We start from the raw sequence: 21,479 nt of genomic DNA on the forward strand, positions 1-21,479 counted from the left end.
AGGTCGATAGTGGCCATGAGCTTCACGCAGGAGGTTCAAAGTGAAAGACGGGTATTTTCCAGGCCCTCAGACACCCAAGCTCCCCCATCATGATGGTGGGGTTCAAAATGTTCACCTCAAACCAAGGAATTAACTATAGACTTGCTTCAGTTACCTTTGCTAACTAACCTGATTAACTATGAGAGTGTTTTAAGAGTAAAATAAAAGGAAACTGCCTATAACCAATAATCAGAGCCCCTCCCCTAATACACATGCATGCCCACACAGTGAAGAAAAAATGAACAAGTCCAGATCCTTGGACTTACTTGTCTTACTTGGACTTTTCTGTGTTCTTGAGATGTGGTTCAGCAGCCTCAGACTCCTCTGGCCCCTGCCCCTGCATGCCTGAAGTAAGAAAGCCTCATTTTTCCCTCCCCTCCCATCCTTAGCAATGAGCAGCAGTTTCCCAAGAGGCCCAGGCCAGGCCAGCTCTCTGGGTGTCCCACATAGGCAAGAGCATCACCACCTCTCCTGCATGTATCTAAAACAGGCAGAAAGAGAAGGGAAATAAAACACCTTTGCTGTGTTAAAAAGCCTCAGACACATAAAACTAGATGTGGTTATTAAGTGGGGCTAGAGCCTGTGTGTTTGTTTGGCACAAGAAGAGGAAGAAAGTTCTCTTCAACTGAGAATGGCCAAAATGCTTGGAGAAGGGGTGACAATCAACAGAAATGGGACACCACCTCTCAGCCCATGGTTGACAACCTTCATATCATGTTTCTCCAAGTGCCCAACACACCTTGTTTTTCAAGAGTGGCAGAACATGGTATCTGAAGCCAGAAGAAACCCGCTCTTTGACCTTCCAGATTTTAGGCCTTGGGCAAGTGGCTTAATACCTGAGTGCATCAGGGTCTGGGGCTTCAAACTGAAGCTGATGCTGCTTCATGATTCGTGACTATCGTAAGACACTCGATGAGCACTTACCCCACACCAGGCCCTGCCTATTAAGTGCCCTGCGGGCAGTGTCTCACTTGACACTACGATCCTGTAAGGTGGGCATCATCACCTCCACTTCACAGATGGAGCTACTCATAGCTCTATCCAACTCGAGGACTTAATATATAAAACACATGCAGTGTCTGGTACACAGTGATTTTTCAAAAAGAAAATGAGACTTCCAGGACTTCCCTGGTGGTCCAGTGGTTAAGAATCCACCTGCCAATGCAAGGGACACCAGTGTGATCCCTGGTCTGGGAAGATTCCACATGCCTCAAGGCAAGTAGACTCGTGTGCCAGAACTACTGAGCCCCTGAGCCACAATTACTGAGCCCAAGTACTGCAAATACTGAAGCCTGCTCACCCTAGAGTCTGTGCTTCACAAGAGAAGCCACCGCAATGAGAAGCCTGAGAACTACAACAAGAGAGCATTCCACACTTGCTCCAACTAGAGAAAGCCCACACACGGCACGAAGACCCAGCACAGCCAAAAATAAATAAAGGTTTTAAAAAGAAAGAAAATGAGACTTCTATATATATGAGAATATTTTACAGTATACTAACATATATATGGAATTTAGAAAGATGGTAACGATAACCCTGTATGCGAGACAGCAAAAGAGACACAGATGTATAGAACAGTCTTTTGGACTCTGTGGGAGAGGGAGGAGGGGGATGATTTGGGAGAATGGCATTGAAACATGTATAATATCATATATGAAACAAATCGCCAGTCCAGGTTCGATGCATGATACTGGATGCTTGGGGCTGGTCCACTGAGACGACCCAGAGGGATGGTACAGGGAGGGAGGCGGGAGGGAGGTTCAGGATGGGGAACACGTGTACACCTGTGGCGGATTCATGTTGATGTATGGCAAAATCAGTACAATATTGTAAAGTAAAAAAAATAATAATAATAAAAATATTTTCAATTAAAAGATAAATAAAATATTCAAATGATAATGCTTTAAAATGCACACTTAAAAACTGATATATGTGCAGAAAAAAAAAAAAAAAGTATGAACACCAAGTCATGCAAAAAGAGACGACTGAAGTGCATTTTATTTCACCTTAGAGTTGTTTTTAGTTATTTTACTTAGGCTGCGTTGAGTCTTCGCTGCATCTTTGGGGATCTTTCATCATTGTTCACAGACTCCTTAGTTGTGGTGCTTGAACGTCACAGTGCACGGGCTCAGTATCTGCAACTCACAGGCTTGGTTGCTCCATAGCATGTGAAATTTAAGTTCCTGCACCGGGGATTGAACCCATGCCCCCTGCATTGCAAGGTGGATTCATAACCCCTGAACCACCAGGAAAGTCCTCTAGAGTTGTTTTTAACAAGCACGTATTACTTGTATAACTCAAAACACATCAAAAAGATCAGAAACATTTAAAAAATACATAGAAAAAATAACCTAGGTGGAATATGCCAAAATATTAATAGCAATTGTCTGATGGGTTCTTTTCTTGCCTCTTTTAATTTCTATACGTGTACTAGTTTTTACTAATTCTTAACACAGATACATTCTCCTTAAACATTACAGATAAAGCCTTTTACCACTTTCATCTCCCAATCCTAGGCCCCTACTAAGGGGTAATTAATGTTATCAGTTTGGTGTATGTTCTTTTGTGTATATGTACATATGTGTATACAATGTGTGTATTCATACACACACGTGTCTATATAACATTATATATATTATCATTTTGTGCTTTTAAAACAAATGACATCAGTTTGAGACCCTTTGCAATTTCACCCATCAAGATGTCTCAAAGATCATCAAACATTATTGCTTAGATGTCACTAAGCAATATGAATGGCCCTCATTGTTTTAGATTAAGTAGCAACACACAGTATAGATACACCAAATGTCACTTGCTGCTGCTGCTGCTAAGTTGCTTCAATCGTGTCCGACTCTATGCAACCCCATAGACGGCAGCCCCACCAGGCTCCCCCGTCCCTGGGATTCTCCAGGCAAGAACACTGGAGTGGGTTGCCATTTCCTTCTCCAATGCATGAAAGTGAAAAGTGAAGTCGCTCAGTCATGTCTGACTCTTAGCGACCCCATGGACTGCAGCCCACCAGGCTCCTCCGTCCATGGGATTTTCCAGGCAACAGTACTGGAGTGGGGTGCCATCGCCTTCTCCAAAATGTCACTTAGCTACTCTCTACTAACAGCATTTAGTGTTTTTCTACTAAAAATAATTCTGCAGTCAATTCTTTTATAAATGCCTTCTTCTGCAGGCTTTAGAGGGTTTCCTTGAGATTCATTTTAAGAAGTGGAACTGCTAGGTCAAGAGAAGACACACATTTGTTATTTTAACAGACAGTCCATCAAATTGCTTGACTAAGTGACTGCATATGAATTTATACTCCCTGTGTAGGCACACATCACTGTCAATACTTGCTAACAAAACCTTTAACTTTTTGCCAACTTGATGAATAAAAATGACTCTCCACTGTTTTAATTTCCTTGAATCACAGGATGTGTGTCTTTTCAAATTTTTATAAGCCATATGTTTCCTTTTTTACCAATTTCTTCTGTACAAAATGTATCCATTTTTCTGTTGCAGGTTTGTCCTTTTCTCATTGATTTTTATAAGAGTTCTTCATATATTCTGGAAACTAATCCTCTGTCAACCTTATATGTGCAAGTAGCTTTTCTCAGTCTTTGTCTTTCAACCTGTTTATATTGGCAGAGAGTGGGAGAAGAATCTAGTTTTTCATACCAATACATCAAATTCAGCAAATGATGGCATTTGCACGTTTTGTGTTTTAAAGCCAGCCTTACCCTGAGGTCATAAAAATAATCACTTTTTTTCTAATAAATTCATTTCTTTTTTCATGTTTATTTAGTCCATCTGAAATTTCAGTGAATGGTAGGAAGTAAGGTCCTTAATCATTTTTTTAAGACCTGCTGCTGCTAAGTCGCTTCAGTCGTGTCCGACTCTGTGAGACCCCATAGACGGCAGCCCACCAGGCTCCCCCATCCCTGGGATTCTCCAGGCAAGAACACTGGAGTGGGTTGCCATGTCCTTCTCCAATGCATGATAGTGAAAAGTGAAAGTGAAGTCGCTCAGTCATGTCCGACTCTAGCGACCTCATGGACTACAGCCTACCAGGCTCCTCTGTCCATGGGATTTTCCAGGCAAAAGTACTGGAGTGTAGGCAGGTGCTAAATATACATCTTTTTTCCACTGATTATAAACACCTTTATTATATTCTAAGTTTCCATAGACATCAATCAGTTTCTATTCACTGATGTTTTGGTTTGCTGTATCACAATCAAGCTGTTTTAATTACTTCAGTTTTACAAAGTATTTTGACACGGGGTAGGCAATCCTCCCTATGCCTTGTTTTTACAAATTGATCTTGGCTCTTCTTATACATTTGCTTTTCCAAATGAACCTTAAAATCAATTTGTCAAATCCCAATATAAATACTGAGGTTGCACTAAATTACAGATTAGATATAAATCAACATCTTTACTACACACCAAAGTTTCCATCTATGAACGTGTAGTATCTCTCTAATTAGGTCTCTTATATCTTCTAGTTAACAGTTTTATAGCTTTTGTGCACATTTTAAGCTCATTATTAAGCACTGAAAGTCTCCTGTTAGTTCTTATAACTTGTCAGTTGATTCTCCTGCAATCATATTACCTGCAAATGTTTTGTCTCCTCCTTTTCAACGCCTGTGGTTCTCACTACTTTTCTTATGCACTGGCTGCAGTATGAGGCAGGACCATTCTGAATCGTACTGGTAATAGTAGTCCTCCCCGTCCCATTCATCTCACAGGTTTGCTAAGCACTTCTCCATTAGTGTGTTTCCTGTGGGTAACCTTCATCAGGTTAGGGAGACTCTGTTCTACTGTTATTCACACATGGCATTGCACATCATCATACGCTTCTTTCTGGCATCTCTTGAGATAGCACAATTTCCTTCTTCTTTATAGATTTTGCAAATTATGTACAATGGTAAATTTTTTATGTTTTAAACCAATCTTTCACTCATGGTAAAAATCCTTCTTAGTCACAATATATTTTAATTTCTGACTTTTACATCTGTGTTTACAAGTGAGGAAAGGCTATATGCAACTTTCTAATAAGGAAAATAAATACAGGCCAAAACAAAGGATTAGACATACCTACATATTTTTGCATTATTTGTTAAAAAGAAAACATACAGGTAAAGAATGCTTAATTTTTATTAAAAAAGAAAAAAAGTGTGGGTATACTGAATGTTTGAAAAATAATCAAACTGAATATGCTTCAACTTATTCTTCTACTTACTTAACTTTCTGTTTGATTCAGGCTGTCACCATCAATGCAGTCACTTGCTCCAGCAAGAGTCTGGAAGAATTAAAGTCTCCTTTCCTCCTTCTTCTACACCTTCCACAACAGCCATTCAGCAAGTCCCAAAGATTCTACCTCATAGCTCTCCTAGGAGGCCACAGGATAAAATGGGCAAGGTCAAGAATTTAAGACAGACCTGGCTCCACTCACAGTGCACTGTGTTGCCTTGGCTAAGTTACTTTACCTCTCTGGGCCCTAATTTCTTCATCTATAAATAGATATGATGCTATCAAGACTAAAGAGCTATGCATGCTAAATCACTTCAGTCATGTCTGACTCTTTTCAACCCTATGGACCACAGCCCACACCAGGCTCCTTTGTCCAGGGGATTCTCCAAGCAAGAATACTAGAATGGGTTGCCATGCCCTCCTCCAGGGGATCTTCCCAACCCAGGGATCAAACCTGTGTCTCTTATGTCTCCTGCACTGGCAGGCAGGTTCTTTACCACTAGTGCCACCCTGGGAAGCCCCTTAAAGAATTGTGGTAAAAATTAAATAACACATGTAGCTACCTAACACAATGCCTGCCATCCAATGCATGACCAAAGGTTAGCACTACTTCAGCAAGGTCTCCTCTTCTCCCCCCCTCTGTTGGGTCCTAGGTTGAGGCCTTTCAACCTTCACCTGGTCTATGACAACTATCTTCTAGTCTTTCTGCCATATGGACACTGCTGCCAAAGCTTAGTTTCTAATATACAAATCTAATCATGTAATTTACCTGTTTAAATCTTTCCAGTGGCTCCCAACTACCTACTAGGTCAAGTTCCAACTCCTCAGCATGACTTATAAGGCCTAGCTCAATGGACTTTCTGCCCTTACCTTCTTCTACTCCAAGTGCTTTGCCTTTAAACAAAGCAACGCATCTTCTGGCTATGTTAAACAGACTTTCAAGTTTTATTTTTGTTTGTTTGTTTGTTTGTTTTAGCAGAATAGATTTTCTTATATTAGCCTCACCACAATGAAGCCTTACTAGCAATTTAAGGCTTCATGGAACAATTCAAGAGCCAACTAACCTCTCTCAGAGTTCTGATTAGATACATGCTGGCTGAGAGGGCCCCTTGAATCCACTATTCTTCAGATGCTGGTAGTCAGACATCAAAGTATTATTTTGAAAGAATGTATCATCCATGACTTAGACTTGTTCTCAATGGACAATCTCCTTCCAGAAGTGCAAACTTGCCACTACCTCCTCTCTCCAAATAAATGAGTTTGATTCTATTATACTTTGCTCCTGAAATCAAGAAACTATGTTTCAGAAAAACACATTTCGGCAATGTTATTTGTGTGGGCTGTAACATGAAAAGAAAGAAGAAACTCTTATATCAGAAAACCTCCCTAAAATATACCCAATTTAATTTCATGTGTGGTGGTGTTTATCACAGTGAGTGAAAAGATGGCATTCATGGTCATAAGAGACTCCTATGGTCATTCATGGTCATAAGAATCCCTGCTAGACAAAGATAGTAACAGGAGCTCTAATTAGAAACTTCGGAGAAAACACAAAATAAAAGAGAATGACCTTAGTCTTATAATCTTTTTTAAATAATCCAACATGCAAGTCACCAAAATGACCTCTAATTTAAAGAAACAAATTCTAACTAAAGAGCCAACACTCCATGGTGATTTTTGAATAATTATTTCTTTCACTTAAAACCAGATGTTTTTCCCATAAATAAACACATTATTTTACAACAAGAAAGAAAGAAATGAGACCTGCACAAGAGAGAACACACCACAGATTTTACCTCAAACGGCAGAGGCTGGGATTAATTTTTTTAAGTTTATTTGTCAATTTCAGAAACTCACTAGTGGAATAAAGAGCTTAATACAAGTATGCAAAAAAGAAAGCTCTGTGAGGTTTTCACCAGGATGAAATGGGATTAGCTTTGTAGTTCTTATAGTCTTCTTCACAGAAGAATGCAATTTCAGTTTCACTGGCTGAAAAAAAAAGAAAAATAGAAAATGGAAAAAAATTTTAATGTAAAACTAGATTTTAAATAAGTATGGAAATCCATATTTCATTGATTCAGTGCTTCCAAGGCCTAAAGTTAGAAAAACAAGTATGGTTTCACATTTCACAAAATCACCAAGAAGTTTAAGTACGAGAATCTAGAATTCAACCAATTTAAAAGTAAAAAGAAAAATAACCAAAAAAATTAAAAACAAGAGTTAACACATGAATCTGGTTTCCAAGAAATCATAAAATGTTCATTTATAGTCCTCTTGACAATCCTAGAAATAATAAGGCATTATTTTTTTTTCCAAATGTGTTACTCTGTTCCTGAAGGAGGATAAAAACTCTTTTCTCCCCCCTCTGAAATTAGCCTGTAGGTATAATAATTTAATACTTAGAGGATCAGTAGAATATTTTACAGATCACTTTACATTCTCCCTCATGACCCATCAAAATATGTGTCTGAAGAAGTTAATTTTTTGCCCGCTTATGACTAATTCATGAGGCTTCAACAATATGCAAAGTGAAAGACACAAATTGGCTTCTACCGCAATACCTTCAAATACCTCTAATTATTCACAAGGGATATGGCACAGCTAAAGGACCCACAAAGGTTCAGAGCAGTCACAATTCTTTCAACCTAGCAGGTCAAGGACTCTGTCTTCTAAAACAATAAGTCAGCAACATTATTAATTCAGACTGGAGACAAATCTGATGGAAAGCCTTCCAATTATTAAACATGCAATTCTTAAAGGTGTTGCACCAACAAGTTCCACATTTTTTAAATTAAATCAGAAGTTAATACAGCCTGCTTAGCTTTTACAGAAAGAGCAAAAGGGCCTTCAGAATCTTGACAAGAAAACAGACAAGATTATTTGTAATGAATACTGATCACTCAATTAACATATTCTCTAAAAACAGACAAGTGAAACTCTTCAAGCCAAATAAATAGGATAATCAGGAAGGATGCCAAGGATTACCACTGGTCTCCCAGTTTAAAGCTCTCATCTCTTCATTAGAATTTATCACAGAAGAATGAAATTAAAGAGCTTAGCATAACATTTCATTAAAAATGTTTTTGCTGGTTTTAAGTATACCAAATTTAATGTTTCTCAAACATAAATTCCTGTGGTCTTTACAGAAAATATGGAAATGTTGAAAGAAGAAAATAAAATCACCCAGAGTCTCAGATCCTTATTCCAGCCCTTTTATATATTCAAGATTAAATGAAGATTAATCTTGATAAAAATCATATTATGAACTCTTGTTACAATAAGCCTGAGTGTGTGTGTGTGTAGGCAAGCAGGGAAGACACAGCAGAAAGAAACTGGGAACTGATGAGAGGGGCTGTATACAAATGCACCCTGGGCAAACAGTAAGTTAATATACAGTTAAATTTTACAAGAAAATGGCATTTAAATTAACAGCTAAGAGCTCTAGACTAGGAATTAGTAAAAAGTTGAAAAGGGGGCTTCAAAAAATTCAGTATTCAAAGAGAAGATATTCTGAGATCTATCCTTTAAATAAAAAGCTCCTTTTTTGAAGAGAAGCAAGCCCAAAGGTAGACCTACATAATTTGCAAGTGATTCTAATATCCTCCTCCTGATGTTAGGAGAATAAGCAAAAGTCCCCTGTTCTTAATAATCACAATGCAAGATTTCATACGCAATGTGCTATTTACATACAGAACCTTACACAGTGCTTTGCCCACACAGCACTTTGCTCAATACACACTAAGTGTAATTACCATTTTCACTTAACCGCAGTTGACATTTATCTGTACCCCTTTTGAGAAACTAGTACATCTTACGGCTCTTCAGGATACCAATAATAGGTTTAGAATTAAATGAATGTATAGAAAGAACTGACAAAGCATTTCTGTTTTGACACATAAGTTCTCTTGGGTCTAATTAAGTTATAGATCAATCCATTATTTATATACTACAGGCTTAAAAATGAGGTCATCTAAGGTAAAGATTTTATTTTCAGATGAATGATTTTTTTTTTTTTTTTTTTCAGGAAAACTAGATTGACAAATGGGTTAAATTCAAATGGTCCAGGTTGATAAAAATGTTCACCCTTAACAAATTGGAGAATAACACACAAATTAGGAGTTAGCTGCTTTGAACATTCAAAAGAAAGACTTAAGGTGGATTTTAAATTTTAGTAACATTTCTTAAGCAGAAACAGAATATAATGTTTTTTCTTAAATCTACATAACCCTATTGAAAATGTCTGAGACAATGATTTCACGTATTTAGACTGAAAATTTACTTGCCAATTACAGTGAAAAATTACAAAAGATTTTCAAGAACTCTACATAATCACCCTTTCCTCCATTATCCCAAATTCTATTTAAAATGGCTCCAGAAGAACCCTCAGGAAGTCTACCACATGCTGGTCCCCTAGGGCACCTGATTTTAAATTAAATGTGCTGCAGGCGGCAGTGCACTCAGGTGCATAGTGCCTTGGCATGTGAATGGGAAATGAATGTGCATTCTCAAATCCAATAAATATACCACCAGCTTATCCCTTTGTCTTACTAGCAAATGAAACCAAATAAGAACTCTCCAAATACATTTGTGGATCATTTTAATACTGACTTTCAAGTTTAATGAAATGAACACAAGCCAGGACATTCAAATGTTGGACATGAAATTAATTATTAAGAATTTTATAATGTTTCCATTATAAAATGCACATATATACACCTTGAATGGGAAAATAATAACTTCAATTTTTTTTTAAAAGAAGAAAAATCAATTTTAAATGCAAAAATCTCAGGAAAGTTGAGTATAATATATATACTTAAACTCCTCAACTAACTTATTTCAATAAACCCATCTATCAACAAGGATTTACTGTATGGCTTCTAAATCCCGAGCCTCATATCAAAGCTGTGTGCAGCACAGCAACTGTTGTCCAAGAAAGAGGCTGAGAAAAGTGTCCTGACTGCAGTACAGACAATTAATGATCAGAGCAGGTTGTAATGTGAATAATAACTCCAGATTATTGGCAAAAAAAAAAAAGCCAGGAAGGGCAAGGTGTGATTTCTGCAGCAATTTGACACCAAAAGGACAAAGTTTCACTGTCTCGCCTGGTCCAGGACTCATCCTTGCAAGTTTCACAAAAGTCTAATCTACAAATCATTCAAAACCATGCCCACAGCTGTGTTATATTTCTAACTTTTTGCCAAAGGAGGTCAACAATCCAACAAGTAGTTCCAAACAACCGTGTGTCTTTTATTTCTTATTTGCTTGAGAATCTGTTTTCAAGCTGGTTGAGAAAGATTTCAAACTACAGTTTGGAGAAAACAAATACAGAAATACATCTGACCTTTGATAGACTGGACACTGTGATTTCCACATCAGCATGCAAAGTAAAAATGTTAGTCGCTCAGTTGTGTCCGACTCTTTGTGACGCCATGGACTGTAGCCCTCCAGGTTTCTCAGTCATGGAATTCTCCAGACAAGAATACTAGAGTAGGTTGCCATTCCCTTCTCCAGGGGATATTCCTGACCAAGGAATCAAACCCGTGTCTCCTGCATCGGCGGGCAGATTCTTTACATCTGAGCTACCAGGGAAGCCCGAGGGGAGAGCAAAAAGGGAAGAATCATGTCTGGAAGGCTCCTTCTCATCTTCTTTCTCTGGGATCCCAAATTCCCAGGGCCTGCCACCTATTTTAGCAAGTACCAGATCATCGCTGCTGTGATGTTAACATTGAACAGCCAGTTAAACACGCTGTCAAAGCAGGAAAGCATGTATGCCCCAAGATATTACTACCTAAAAGAGAATGGGAAAGGGACTCAAACCTTCAGGAAACACTAACCATATATGATCCTGATAAAGAAGTGGAGCCAAGGAATCCTACAATTTGAGCTGCCTAGAAGGAAATGGCAACCCACTCCAGTGATCTTGCCTAGAGAATCCCAGGGACGGCGGAGCCTGGTGGGCTGCCGTCTATGGGGTCGCACAGAGTCGGACACGACTGAAGCGACTTAGCAGCAGCAGCAGCCAAGATCACCGGGAGGGGCCGGGCACCGAGACTGGGTTTCGGTTGTGGGCAGACAATAGAGGAGTGACTCACAAAGTGAAAACAAGCCACAGGGAACTGGGGAATTATTCCAAGATGTGGCCTGATGCGAACTCTTCCCAGAGGTGAGCACTTAGAGTCTGCCAGACTGTGTCTTGTTTTAACATATTTCCAGTAAAACACAACTGACTTTAGAAGAGTTACCCTATCTCAGTTTCTTTCCTAAACCGGAGACGATTCAAAAGATAGCAATAGTAGAATGCAGCAAAATCAAAGAGATAAAATATAACCCCAAAAATATTTAACATGAAAATTTATTACTTACGGGAATTAGTCCATAAAACCACAACTGTTAACAACAAGATCTTTAAATTATAAATAACAATTCTAGGTAAGGCCTTCTTCCACAAAACAAATCTTTTTATTGATGTATTTCAGGACTAAATCCACAAGCAAAAACCTCCCCTGACACCGAGCGTAGAATATACAATTGGGATCTGCAATGTAGATAAAAGGCTAGAGAATTTCTTGGTGAGAAAAGAAATCTTCAAACCAGTTTGTTCCCCTAATTTCCCCCCTCACAGTCTTTCTTTTCCTTTCATGATTTTTACAGAAAAGTCATAATGCTACATTTGTTACACTGGCCTTATTCCCATGGCAACTGGCTATGATGGCAGAATGACAGCTCTACAGCAAGATCAAGTGGTAAGAAGGGAGGAAGCGATGACTTAGAATTTTTCTCCTAAACCTCTTAAAAACCTAACCAGGCACAGCACCAAGGGAGGGAAAACTCCCTAGAAAAATCACACATTTCAAGTACTGCTTTTACAACTCTACTCCCACTTAAGAGTTTTTTGTTGCTCTCCAGGGGCCATCACCTCCTTCCCCATGAGTAATAACTGTGGCTTGTTCTCAAGGGTACAGAAACACTGCTCTCAGCAACAAAAGGGAACATGCAGAAGAGGGGGTTGCTCCCAACAGGGATGGAAGACACCCTCAACCAGGGCTACAGACTTGCCAGGGCATGAGAACAGTTTGAAGTGACAACCTGAAACCAGTGGAGAACCCATGAAAATGATCCGATTCTGATCGAAGATCTATATGGCCTTAAAACAAGAACGACCCAAAAAAAAAAAAAAAGTGATTTGATTTATACCTTTATAGGTGGTTTGTTATATAAGTCTGAAATTGATGACAATTAAACCAACAACTTGAGATTTTAACAAATTCAAAACATTTGTCAATTGCTTTCTCTAAAATGGTTTCCAAATAAAATGAAGTGTTTTTGAGGGCGTTTACATGCATTGCTCCAGATGCTTTCATATACATTCTTTTACTTCACCCTATGACAACCCTCTGAAATAGGTTTATTATTTCTGTTTCATTTTACAGAAATCAAAGTAGAAGTTCAGAGACTCTAAATGGCTTCCAGAAGGTCACAGATGCAGAACCATCATTCAAACCAATTTTCCCTAAATTTAGGAGTTGACTCCTTAAAATTGGGCCCTTACTTTATAAGTAATACATGTAAATTATAAAAGAAAGTTTAAATTACAAGAACAACTAGATAAAATGGAGAATAAAGAAAAAAACAATTGCTAGCAATGCCACCACCCAGGGAAAGCATTTTTATAATTTTACTATATGATCTCTTCTTCATATACATATACAGACATGTAAATACATACATTTAAAAATAAAAATGGCATCACACAATACATTTTCTATTTCCATTCAATAAAGCTCTACATCAATGAATCTCAGACCAGGAAGATGAGAGAACACTTCTGAATGTGCACCACAACCTTGGAGGAGTCACAGAGCTGAGGGAGCATACTTCTGCTGGCTTGGTAATAGATGTGACAGAAAATTACTTAGTAAGTTTGAGAAAGTCTTACTGGTAAAATTGATCAACAAAGATAGAGGTAATACACGTTCCCAACAGTAGTACAAGGGAACATCCATTTTCTAACATTCCTTCAGATACAACCACCATTCTTCGTGTCTGCTAGTCTTAAATTATTGCTTGTCTAAGGTCACCCAGACAGTACGTGGCAGTCAAGCTGCTAACCCAAGCACTCTGACTTCAGCCTCTAATTCTTAATCACTAAAGTAGTAAGCTACATAAAATTTAGTCTCTATTTTCATGTATATTGCTCTCGTTACTAACAGGGCTGAACTATTTTTTATGTTAGCTATTTCTTCTATCAGTAGTTTATTTCTCCTTTTTATGCTAATTATACGACCTCTTTATAAAGTCAGGCCTTCTTTGTCATATATGCTGCAAATATTTTTTCACAATTTATTGCTTCTCCTTTAACTCTGTTTATGTGGTCAAATCTATCATTTCTCCCTGCTTTATGGCTTCCGGCTTCAAGGGCATGCTTAGAAAGCTCTTTTCCCCAAGATTATGAAACTACTGACCTACATTTTATCTAAAAACTTTTTTACATTGCAAACTTTTAATCTATATAGAATTTATTTTAGAATAAAGACTAAGAACTTAAGTTATATTTTCTCAAATGTTTTGGCAATGGGCCCCACAGTTTCTGGCTAATTCATTCTCTTCTCCACTTATTTGAGATGTCAAAATTTTTTTATACCATGAAACTGCTTTTTAGTTGGTTTTTTAATTTTCTAGTCTTCCATGGAGCTGTCAATTTCTGTATCAATACTGCTGCTGCTGCTAAGTTGCTTCAGTCGTGTCCAACTCTGTAAGACCCCATAGACGGCAGCCCTCCAGGCTCCGCTGTCCCTGGGATTCTCCAGGCAAGAACACTGGAGTGGGTTGCCATTTCCTTCTCCAGTGCATGAAAGTGAAAACTGGAAGTGAAGATGCTCAGTCATGTCCCACTCTTAGCGACACCATGGACTGCAGCCTACCAGGCTCCTCCATCCATGGGATTTTCCAGGCAAGAGTACTGGAGTGGGGTGCCATTGCCTTCTCCGGCCTGTATCAATACCAGTCTGTTATACTAAGTATAGTTTCATGCTTAATAAGCAGTTAAGTGCTGCCTGCTGTAATAAAATAAGCACCAAATTAAGAAGAAATAAATGCCAAATTAAACATTGTTTTTTCAAATAACAGCAATCAATCTTATTTAGTCACAATATGCTAAGTCGCTTCAGTCATGTCTGACTCTGTGTGACCCCATAGACGGCAGCCTATCAGGCTCCCCTGTCCCTGGGATTCTCCAGGCAAGAACATTGGAGTGGGTTGCCATTTCCTTCTCCAAGTCACAATATGGAAAGACACTAAATCTAACCAAGAATATAGACTTAGACACAGAAAACAAGTCTGAGATTATATAACATGGCATTCAAAATCCTATCTAAGTTAGAGATGTCAGGAATCCACTTCAACCACATGCGTCATTTAAAAATGAATTCCTGACAGATGTGACAACAATAAAACACCTGTCAAAAAAATGTAAGGATTCCTAACATGGACTTCATGAACCTTAGAGTGTCCCTTGACCAGTGCATATAAAAAGTTAGAAGTAAGTGTGATTTGTGCTGCTTCATTATGTCAGAGGCATAATGCCTTCAACTGCTCACATTTCTCTCAAAACCTTTGCTGTACTACCACATCATCTGAGTATACATGTAAGTAGAATTATAGTGACATCTAATGGTCACAACACATGTCACACAGCATTTCTTTAAAATAAAACTGCATGCATATTCCAAATTGAAAGGTTAAATCAGGCAATTTTTCAGCTGCATACCATAGGCTCCTATTTGAAATTTCATGACTTGGTCGGATTGCAATGATTTGGATAACTATCAGAAACCATGCTGCTTGTTATACAAACAACATCTCACTTCATTATTCCACGATATTTCTACTGGGCCCTTTTCTCTTAAACTATCAGCTCAAATGAAGCTGATATGAGTAAGTAGGTTATTAAGTGAGTAATAACCTGTCAATCACTTAAAATAACCCTCAGCAGAATTCTGAGCATACTTTCTGGAAAGAACTATTTGCATGCTGAACATTGGGAGAGCAGATATCTCCTGCCCTCAGTCAAACGATCTGAATGTACATCATTCTTGTCCTTCCCCTCTGAATAATTATCAGGTAGTGTAAAGAGCACCAAGGGTAGCATTTACTTTGCATTAAGTTATCTAAATATAATCAGCCAGACATCACCATCCAGGCCGGGAAAGACAGTGCCCCCTCCAGCTCCGCATGCACACACACACACACACTTTCTCACCAATTCCAGCTGCTTTCAGGGTGCTATCTTCTTTTAACAGGAGTCTGTCATCATCTTCCAAACTCAACACAAGTTCATTTGTCTAGAAAGAAAAACAAATCCACTTTTTACCAGTACTTCTATTAGTTTCACATTTGGTGAGATTCCTCAAAGACAAATGAATTGTTACTTTGGGTCACAGCAATAATCCAAGTCACATTTTGTTCCCATTGCTGTAGGGAAAGCAGTGAACATGTACATAGTGAGTGCTTACTAAACACACGCTACATAAAGCACTAGGGAGGCAGGGCTAGAACACAGAGCTTTTGTGCTGGGGCTTGGTTAAAATTCAGGTTCCACAAATATCCAGCTGCGTGGTCTCAATACATTACATAGCCTTAGGGAAAAAAAAATGTAGGGGTAGCAATGCATCTTCTTATTGCCACGTGGTGAGGATGAACAGAGATGAAGTATATTAAACCCCCAGTGCAGTGTCAGTTACATAGGGAGTAGTGTTAGCTGTCAGTGTTCTGTTTCATCATCATCTCATCCTCACAATAACCCAGGAGGATTCAGAGACGTTAGGACACAGGCTCAGAGGATGCAGTCGAGGGACTAAGGTTCTGTTAGTGGAAACACTGACTGAAACCGCCCACCCTGGTCAGGCACGACAGTAACCATTTGCATGATTTTACAACAGAAGATCCTAGTAAGGAAAACAGAACTAACAAGCCACCACCAACTGGGAGAATTTGGGAAAGGTCAAAAGGAGATGCCACATGTCCTACTAATCTCCCAGAATCCTTCTCACTGGAATCCATCTTGGCTGAACAATGCTTGCTCCACAAGAAGGACCCTGAGTCAGAATGACTGGCCAGAGACAACCCAGAAGCCTATCTCATCACCATAAAACCTGAGACTGCAGGCCACATGGTAGAGCAGTCCCCCTGGGTTCCCTTACCCTCCTGCTCTTCACCCGGGAGCCCCTTGCCAGTAAAGCCTCTTGCTTTGTCAGCATGGGTGTCTCCTCGGACAATTCATTTCCCAGTCTTAGACAAGAGCTCAGTCTTGGGTCCTGGTAGGTGTCCCTCTTCCTGCAACAGATCCAGTTTTGACCAGTCTGACTTCTGAGAGAAGCAAGCTTGCCTTTACTGAAAGCTCACGTATTTAAAAACCCTGCTCCAGCTAACAAACACTTGGTCCCAAGTCCTGTTAACTAACATTTCTCTTTGTGATTTAGGGAGAGTTTGCTCTCCAATGCTACTCACAAATCCACTTAAACATAAATGTTGATCCTGCCTCTAAACAGCACCTGGTAGTGAGCACTCGCTGGGCACACAGTACCACCTGTCAACCAGAACGCAGTTGTTTAGTACCAGATTCTCTTTCCAGAATATGGCTGAGAGAGAGGCTCAAAAGAAAGGCCTCTCAGCAGTCAAAAGAGCTGCCCCAGGAGCCACGCTCCACAGCTTTACTCACTAGAAAGAGCACAGGGGCTTAAACATGCACAGATTAAAAGGGGGGGAAAAAAACTACTGAAAAAATCATTTTAGAATAGGTAATATATACTCACAAGACAAAATGCTCCAAGTACATAGGGACAGAATGAGAAGTAGGCTTCTCCCTCCTCCACCCAGCAACCCAGCTCTCCTCCAGAGAATTTGTACTAATTCTTATGCATCCTTCCAGAGACTGTCCTTGTACCTTCCAGAGACTGTTGTTGTACATGTACATGCAGGCAGAGATGTGCCTATAAACTTTTCTACACAAACAATGGCATGGTATATGCTGTATTCTAACTTCTCTTAAAATATCTTAAAGTCATTCGGATACAACTGAACTTACAAAACAAAAAGAGACTCACAGACTTAGAGAACGAACTTATGGTTGCTGGGGGAAAGGACAGTCAGGGAGTTTGGGATGGACACATACATACTGCTATATTTAAAGTGGATAACCAACAAGGACCTACTGTATAGCACATGCAGCTCTGCTCAATGTCATGTGGCAGCCTAGATTGGGAGCAGGGTTTGGGAGAGAATGGATACATGTATATATATGGCTGAGTCCCTTAGCTGTTCACCTGAAACTCTCACAACATTGATTATCAGCTATACCCCAATACAAAAAAAAAAATCTTAAAATCATTCAAAATCAGTTTAAGAGCTGCATCATAATTTATCAAGGCTTCAGTATATTCCAATGGAAGGATTAACACTCTCTCTATCCCTACTGATGGACATTCAGGTTGTTTTCTATCTCTTCCTATCCTATTCAGTCCTGCATCAAATATCCTTGTCCATGTATCATTTGGTGTATGTACAAGTTTTGTCTGTAAGATAAATTCCTAGAAGTAGAACTATTCGGTCAGAGAGGAAGTACAATTTTTATTTTGACAGATATTTCCAAATTACTCTCCAAAGAAGCAGTACCCATTTATACCACCACTACCCATCACTGGGATTCCCTGGTGGCTCAGATGGTAAAGCATCTGCCTGCAATGCGAGAGACCTGGGTTCGATCCCTGGGTTGGGAAGATCCCCTGGAGAAGGAAATGGCAACCCACTCCAGTATTCTTTCCTAGAAAATTCCATGGACGGAGGAGCCTGGTGGGCTACAGTCCATGGGATCGCAAAGAGCTGGACACAACTGCGCGACTTCACTTCACTTCACCCATCACTGAGAGTCCCTGTTTCCCATACCCTCACCAGCACAGTGTATTATCGAAAGATTTTGATATTGCCAATCTAGCAAATGTAGATTAAGAATAGTGTTGTGGTGGCTTAGTCACTAAGTTGTGTCCAACTCTTGCGACCCCTGGACTGTAGCCCTCCATGTTCCTCTGTCCATAGGACTTTCCAGGCAAGAATACTGAAGTGGGTTGCCATTTCCTTCTCCAGGGGATCTTCCTGACCCAGGGATTGAACCTGGGTCTGCTGCACTGCAGGCAGATTCTCTATCTACTGAGCTACCAAGGAAGCCCCCAAGAAGAGTAATTTATATTTATTTGGGTGTGAATAAAGGTGTGAATAGTTTCTATTTTTTAATAAACTTGTTGGATAATTTTTTTAATGGAATTGTGGAATATTGTTACATTCTAAGAAAACCGAGCTTCCCTGAAGGCTCAGATGGTAAAGAATCTACCTGAAATGCAGGAGACCTGGGTTCAATCCCCAGGTCAGGAAGATCCTCTGGAGAAGGGAATGGCTACCCACGCCAGTCACAAAGAGTCAGACACAACTGAGTGACTAACACTCACTTTTCACTAAGAAAATTAGGTCTTTTCTGTAATACATGTTAGAAAATCTCCCAGTTTTCATTTGTTCCTTCATTTTCCTTCTAGAGCCTTTTTTTAAAAGAAGGTGCTTAATGTCTGCTGAATGAATAAAGGAAAATGTATCAATCTTTTATTTTTCTATTATACTTAAAAAGACCTTCAGTGTAAGATTACTTTAAAATCCCATGTTTCCTTAAAATATTTTTAATTAACTTCATCTTTTAAACTTCTAATCATAGAATATTTCAGACATAAAATGTATGCAGGATAGTACAATGAACCCTTTATGTACCCAACACCCAACTTGACCAAATTATCCATTCATGTTAATCTAGTTAATCTCTATCCTTACCTATGGGTTTCATCTCAGACTTATTTGAGTATTTATTTTGGCATAAGGAAAAGGATATGGATTCATTTAACTGTTTTCCAGTTGTTTCAATAACATTTACTGAATCCTCCATATTTTCTCCATAAATTTTAAATGCAATGTTCACTATATATTAAATTCCCATATATAATTGGGTCTATTTTTGGACTTCTGATTCTGTGTCTTTGAACTAACAGTTCATGTGACAGTACCACACTGTTTTAATTACTATAGTTTTACAATATGTCTTAATGTGCCAGGGTTAGTCACTCTCATTTCTCTTTCTTCTGACTATTCTTCATTATTTATCTTTTGCATGTTAGTTTTATAATCAGTTTCTTTAGCTTTTATATACACACCACATACACACACACACACACGCATATATACAAATACATATATACACACAACTGTTACTAGAATTTTATTTGGGTGGCATTAAATTTGTAAATTAACTATAAGAGAACTGACATCTTCATACTGTTGCCTCTTCCCATCCAAATATCCTTTACATTTCCACTTAAATCTCATCTTATATCTCTCTTTGCATGTTTTTCTTTTTTGTTAAATTAAGGTGGAATTTCATATAAAGATAGCACATAGTTCTTAAGAGAAGTTCAGCTCAATGAGTCTGGACAACTGAATAACCTCTGCAATTTTAAAGTTTTCTTCTTAAAGATCTTGCATATTTCTTACAAAGTTTACTACAGGGTGTGACTTCTTTCTTTCATAAACTTTTAACAAGGATAGCTATCCGGTTTCCAAACTCACAAAATATAAGACAGAAATTGGGGTTTTTCTTTCAAATCTTTTTGATAGGAATTATTATGACTTTGGGAGAAGGCAATGGCAACCCACTCCAGTGCTCTTGCCTGGAAAATCCCATGGATGGAGGAGCCTGGTAGGCTGCAGTCCATGGGGTCGCGAAGAGTCGGACACGACTGAGCGACTTCACTTTCACTTTTCACTTTCCTGCATCAGAGGAGGAAATGGCAACCCATTCCAGTGTTCTTGCCTGGAGAATCCCAGGGACGGGGGAGCCTGGTGGGCTGCCATCTATGGGGTCACACAGAGTCGGACACGACTGAAGCGACTTAGCAGCTGCAGCAGCATTATGACTTTACAAGTAGCCTACTGATTATACTCCATACTACACACATAGACACACAAGTACATTTTCTTGCCAAAATAAACCATACTATAGTAATTACTTGCACTGGACTACTGATTCATTCAATAAACACTGAGCTCATCATCCAAACAGGAGGCTTGGTGGGAAGGTATCCAGTCACTTTTTTATTGTGGTGATGGCACCAAATTTCTGTGGACACCTGGTAATTTCAATTAAGAAAGTCTAAACCTAGAAATTTGGGGAAATGGGGAACATGCCTTGTGAACAAGTTCATTAAGATACAGGAGTTAGTTGGAAGTTTTTCGCTTTGGCTAAGTAAGAAGACTAAAATTACAGCAGAGTTGGAAAACTGACTGGCTGGGCCAGTGATGTCTATAGGCCTTGTAAATGGGAAGCAGAATGCGCATAAAATGAGAAAAACGGTTGGCAGTTGGAAAAGGCACAAATAAGGAACATGTGGGTAAAAGTTTTAAGTCTTAAAACTGTATCTGTAAAAATATATTGACTCCTTCCTTACAAAAGTTAAAGAGGAAATCTGAAGAACTATCTCTTTACTGGGTTTCCCTGGTGGCTCAGGGGTAAAGAACACACCTGGCAATGCAGGAGACACGGGTTCCATTCCTGGGTCTGGAAGATCCCCTGGAGAAGGAAATGGCAACCTACTCCAGGATTCTTGCCTGGGAAATCCCATGGACAAAGGAGCCTGGAGGGGCTACAGTCCATGGGGTTGCAAAAGAGTTGGACACAACTTAGCAACTAAATAACAACAATCTCAACTAGAATCTCTATGATTTAGATGAGAAGTTTATAAAGCCAGATTCCAGAAACATCCTCAGTGACTCAATTTGTTTGGAGAATCTTTAAGTAAATACATGGCTCAACTGAAAAATGGGCTCTAATTTCACAACTCTAATGTGCCAAGATGGAACATATGTTTTAAATATAAGAAACAATTCTAAGATATTTCCAACTATAGCAGGAAAACTTTCTGATTTTTTTAAAATATCATAATACTGATTAATTTGAATATTATGAATTAGGTCTTCATTAGGATAAAGGAATACTCTATTTATTATTTCCTTTTAGGAAACATGAGCATATGAGCAAGCTATGATATAAATGCAACACTAAATGGAGGATGACAACCTTTTTAAAGAGCCTTTTTTTCATTTTAACTTTATTTA

At 38.9% G+C, this 21,479-nt stretch overlaps 1 protein-coding gene across 10 annotated transcripts in view; it reads right to left on the reverse strand.

The window, feature by feature from the left end:
- C3H2orf76 (chromosome 3 C2orf76 homolog) overlaps positions 1-21,479 on the reverse strand; it is a 129,138-nt gene that overhangs the window by 36,605 nt on the left and 71,054 nt on the right. For 8 of the 10 annotated variants that reach the window (XM_055572884.1, XM_055572890.1, XM_055572891.1 and 5 more), the window contains 2 exons: positions 15,538-15,619; positions 13,063-13,163 (listed from right to left, as the gene is read on the reverse strand). In XM_055572884.1, coding sequence (XP_055428859.1) covers positions 13,078-13,163; positions 15,538-15,619 — 168 coding nt within the window. In that variant the 3' untranslated portion in view covers positions 13,063-13,077. Of the gene's footprint in view, positions 1-7,146; positions 7,269-13,062; positions 13,164-15,537; positions 15,620-21,479 lie in introns of those variants that run through there. The other 2 variants (XM_055572894.1, XM_055572893.1) reach the window with 2 other exon arrangements.

This window comes from Bubalus kerabau, chromosome 3, assembly GCF_029407905.1.
Source record: "Bubalus kerabau isolate K-KA32 ecotype Philippines breed swamp buffalo chromosome 3, PCC_UOA_SB_1v2, whole genome shotgun sequence".
Lineage (NCBI taxonomy): Eukaryota > Metazoa > Chordata > Mammalia > Artiodactyla > Bovidae > Bubalus > Bubalus kerabau.